The sequence below is a fragment of the Capsicum annuum genome, chromosome 3, assembly GCF_002878395.1.
Source record: "Capsicum annuum cultivar UCD-10X-F1 chromosome 3, UCD10Xv1.1, whole genome shotgun sequence".
NCBI classification, from domain to species: Eukaryota; Viridiplantae; Streptophyta; class Magnoliopsida; order Solanales; family Solanaceae; genus Capsicum; species Capsicum annuum.
Genome location: NC_061113.1, coordinates 268,194,944 through 268,200,156, shown reverse-complemented (window position 1 = coordinate 268,200,156; position 5,213 = coordinate 268,194,944). Strand labels below are relative to the sequence as shown.

General features: G+C 33.5%; 1 protein-coding gene across 1 annotated transcript; it reads left to right on the top strand.

Moving 5' to 3' along the window:
* Positions 1–1,404: 1,404 nt before the first annotated feature.
* On the top strand, positions 1,405–4,975 carry LOC107861742. The gene is made up of 3 exons (XM_016707094.2): positions 1,405–1,681; positions 1,774–1,953; positions 4,398–4,975. Exons 1-3 carry the CDS (start codon positions 1,639–1,641, stop codon positions 4,715–4,717), a joined length of 543 nt encoding a protein of 180 aa, XP_016562580.2. The 5' UTR covers positions 1,405–1,638; the 3' UTR covers positions 4,718–4,975.
* The last annotated feature ends 238 nt before the right edge of the window (positions 4,976–5,213 follow it).

Here is a 5,213-nt window from a genome sequence, read left to right as displayed (position 1 = left end):
CATTATTAGAGTGTTGTTTTGGAAAATAGAATTCTGATTTTGGGGGATTTTACATTAATTTAGCAGACTAATTTTAAAAAATGTTTTTTGACTATTAATTTTTTTAAAAAATAAAAAATATAGCCATAGTACGTGAATTATCCAATATAGGCTTGTAATAATGAAGGAAAAGAAAAAAAGAAAGAAAAAATTTGTACATAGATTTTGCCGAAATTAAATATTATTTTTAAAAAATTCATTATTAGTTTTGATCCATTTAGAGGGTTGGCTATGAGCGTTTAAAGTGTGTATTTTTCTTCACCTTTTTGCTACTTTTTTCTTTATTTAGCGTTTAGTAAAAAAGCTTGCCAAAAAAAACTATAAATAAGAATTAAATGTACAAGGATTATATATTATTATTTTATTTATTTTGAAAAGGAAAAAACAAGAGAAAACCATAATGTGAAAAATCAAATTTTTACCGATAGTTAGTCCATTTGGCCAAGTTTATTTTTATCCAAAAGTGTTTATTTTTCTTTTCAAAATTGCTTATTTTAAAAAATTGAGGTGTTAGACCAAACTTCTCTAAGAAAATAAGTGCTTATGAGAAGTAGAAGAAACAGTTTTCATAAACTAAAAAAAAAAATAGTTTCTCTCAAAAGTACTTTTTTTTTAATATAAAAAAAAATATTTTTGAGAAAAATACTCTTAAAAGCTATTTTAAAAGCTTGATCAAATATAAATTATTGCTCAAAACTTCTTACTCAATTTATTGGCCATACAAATTACTTCTCACCAAAATTACTATTTTGAAAAGCACTTTTCAAAATAAATATTTTATAAGTTTGGCCAAATGTGCTATAAGATTTCCATTTTATTATATATTATAAACTAAAAATATGATATAATCAAACTAAGATTCCCCTTGTATTCAAGAAATAAAATATTATTGTATTTTAATTAAAAAATTTATGGCGTAAAAGAAATTTATGACTGTACGAAGCGTGGTCAAGTACCCTAGTTACAAAAATAAAGAAATCTAACCCAAATATATAAAGTTATGTGTCAAAAAAATAGGTTTATAACTTTTTTTAATCACTCTCAAGCACTCAAGGTCGGTGATTACATGCACTTGTAAAAGTTGGCAGATATATGCCATTAAAATACAAAAAAAAAAGTCTAAGGGGTAATAGGATCCCCGCAAAGTTCAGTATGCTCAACTGACAATTCGGTCAAAGTTCAGGTATTTTCATGAGTATTATTCCTTATTTCAATCACTGAAGTTCAATAAGTTAAAAGTCAAATATGCTTAACAATATATCAGAAGGATCAAATTTAACATTTATGAATAATTGAATGACCCAAAGTGTTAGTATCCCTTCTAATTAAATTTGCATGTATTCACAAACCATGGGATCAAATTGTATATTTTAATTAATTAAAGAGTAACTAGCCGATTTTAATTAGATATCATTTGGATGAAACTCAGAGTTTACCGATACTTGAAGGATTAAAAGAGCAAATTCTCTGCATTAATTTTTCTTGAGAAAAAAGATTTTCGACTGGAGCTACCACGTCGTCGTTTTATGCCACGGCTGTAATTTCAACTCATCTCAGGGAAGAAGCCGGCGACTGAAAACTGTAACAGTATTAATTGTAATGGCAGTGTCTCCAAAATTATACGTCAATAAACCTAAAAAAGGTAATCGCGATATTATTTATTTATTTTAATCGGAGAAGAATATCGGCATTTTCATTTATAATAGTAGTATATGTTTATTTTTGGATTTACAGCGCAGCTGAAGCAACATCAGCAACAACAGGCAGCTTCTCCGACGCCGGCGCCGCCGTCAATGGAGTCATCGTCGATGGCGGGTGGTGCAGCTCCGCCTCCTCAGCCACCTAAGGAATCCTTTATTCGCCGTTACAAGTACCTATGGCCTATGCTTTTGGCTGTCAATTTCTCTATTGGAGGTTCCATTTTATCCTTAACTTCTTTTTTTCCAATTATAAAGTTTCGAGCTTTTTGAAATTAGACTTTTGAGGGTCTGCTTTATAGGTTTTAATTTCATTCCAAGTCCACTATTGTGATGTTATACTGAATTAAGGATTCACTTTAGAAAAATGCAATCATGTTTTTCAGATTGCAGGATGTTGGGGAAAATTTGCAATCATGGAACTTCTGTTTAGTAGTATTCGAGTTTCATTATTGTATCAGTAGACAATTTTCGCAGTTTTTAGCTGTTTGCTTTTTCGAAATTCAATTAGTGTGTAGCTTATCAGGAGCAGTCAGTCTACCTTGTAGGGGTAAGGTTTGCGGATACACTATCCTCCCTAGATTCCACTTGTGGGATTACATCGGATATGTTGTTGTAATTAGTGTGTAGCTTATATCTCATACAGTCATATTCGTATGCATAAGAGGTTTCGTTTCTTTGAGAATTCATTCTAGATGCTTACTTATTCTTGTTCCTTAGGCTTATCAACACTGGTTAAATCATTGTTTCTCTAAATTGGTTTGCTTTCTCTTCATTTTGGGTTTTGTCGTACGTCAGAAAATAAAGTTGTCCTCATTTCTCATTCTGAGTGTTTTGTGATTGCTTTAACTCACTCTGCTATTATAAAGCCGAGTATGTGACACCACAAACAATAGGCATAAATTCTGTTGCTTACGTGCTTTGTTTGTCAAGCCACCATATTAATTGTTCTGAATTTTGAATGATGTGATTAATTCAGAGGCCTAAACCAAAAACGTTTAAATCCGAACTGACTGATATAATTAGCTATGCAGCCAGCTTTAGAGTTTAGTCTAAAAAGACTTCACTCAGCCCTTCTGCACTAAAGAGGAAAATAATACTTACATGTAGTGTAAGAGAGGAAAGTAGGACGCGGAGGGGTCTTGAAATACCATCTAAGAATGTCTGAACGTCATACGGTCAAAAACTGCAATATCAGTGAAGACGACATGGAAGCTTCCTGTGAAGCTTTTGTGTTTTGTATCTTCCTGGAATATATTGCCCCTCTTACCCACGTACTCACCAAACAGTTTATGCACCATGTTCCTTGCCATCATTATGGAGTAGTAGTAGATACCTGTGGAGGATCATTTCCACCCTTTTATAGTGCTATTATAACTTTACAGGCTCGAGTGCTTTGAAGACCTTGAATTCAAACATGAATGTCTTGAATGGTTTAATCCAGCTGGTTAAAAAAATTAATGGTTTATTCCATGATTCATGATGGTTGAATGTAAGTTGCCTGCCTGGTCGGTGGTTCAAATCTGATGCAGATTATTTTGTTCAAAGCAGAGGAATGATCATCAGAAATGTACAGATTGGTTTGGAATTGTAATTAGTAATAATAACTTATCAAAAGTTGTTATTCGCAGTTATGGAAATTCTCAAAAGACACACATCCTTATAAATGGAACCATATCACGCTAAGTAGTCCACTAGTATGCCCGTGCTTTAAACAAAATAGTCTTAAGTTTTAATGAGCTAGTTTCAGCAAGGACAATTATTAAAGAAGCAAATAATATTGATCGAGTCCACCAAACTTTGTTAAAGCACATGTCAGCTCCGATCCCTAGTTGTAACTTCCATGCTGCAACTGTTATTTGACTGAACTAGTTAGCAAATTTAATTTTAGCTTTGTCCTGATTTCAACAGTGATTCCCTTCAAGATTTGATCTACCAAAATGTGACAAGGTACAGAACTTTCACTTGGAAGTTTCTGCAATCAAAGCCATGTTAAACTTGAAAAAGAAGTAACCATGGTTTGTAATATTTTTTTGGTGGCTGCACCTTACTCGTGATTATATTTCAATATAAAATTGTACGAAAGTGGATGTTCCGTGAACTAAGATCTTACTACTTGGTTAGTAGTCCTTGTGCTGCTCTATTTTTTTGCGTAATTCTGCTTCCCTAGTGATGGGGATAGTGCATCTTCTAGAAATGTATACCAGTCGAACCCCTTTGTGTGCACTATACTTCTTTAGTATAAATACGTGATGTTAAAAGAAAATGTTTCTGACATTTAAGTTCCAGGATAGAGTCATGTATGTGTTTGTGATGAGTATTTCACTAATTCGGATGCGTCTTCATCTTGTCCTCTAATTGTTACTGGAAAGAAGAAACAAAAGGTCAAAAAATTGATATTCCTGCTTTATTTGTCAAAAGAATAGAAACAGAAATATTTGTTCGAGTTAATGCTCATTGCTACTTTTTCCGTCCCTCATTTCCATGCTATCTTGTTATCTTGTAGAGTAGCATGTTTCTTCCCAGTACCCCCTTGCCATGCTCACAACCTTGTGATACCTCACAGTTATTTGCTGCCAGTCTTTCCTGTTCTCTTTTCTAGAATTCCGTTTACTTGCTTTTACGTTTGTGGTACTTCATCTGTTTTTACAATTTGTGTAGCTTACCTATTCATGAGGACAAAGAAGAAGGATGTGGGCACTGAGGAAGGAGAAATATTAGATGTTCCTGGCGCCTCTGTTTCAACAGCAGCTGCTATAGCAGTTAATGAAAAGGAAAAGGAAGTCACTACTACACCTATTCTGCAGTCTGTGGTTGTACGTGAACCAATACCCGAGAATCAACAGCGTGAACTATTTAAGTGGATTTTGGAAGAGAAGAGAAGAGTTAAGCCAAAAGATCAAGAGGAGAAAAAGCGCATTGATGAGGAGAAAGCCATTCTCAAGCACTTTATTCGAGCCAAGTCCATCCCGGTTTTGTAATTTCTGACTCTTGACGAACTTCAACACTCGTAGTCATAGAGGCTTGGATGGGAAATTTATCTTCAGGTTGGAATTTCATCTTTTTCGTTTTTTAATACAAACAAAGGCTGAAGTAATGAATTTGCTTGGACAACGAAGTGATGCCTAATCCTATCTCCAAATCTTTGTTTTATGACAAGAAATTTGTAAATACATTTGAACGCTTTAACTGTGTAATTTTACTGACTGGAAGACGTCGGATTGTTGTTTTGGTCTTTATTCTAATCTCACAAATATGAAAATTGATGTTCCCAACTAGGTTTGGGATTGAGGGGTAACAATGGTAGCATATCAGTAATCATTATTGAGACTATTAGTGTCAATTCATATTGATGGATCGTTTAAGTTGGGCAAGAACGTACAGCAACTTCAGGTTCTGGATTGGATTGTGCAAAAAAAAAAAAAGCTACTATGTTGCTTATGCCTGAAACTACATTTTGTGATTGTTAAAAACTTG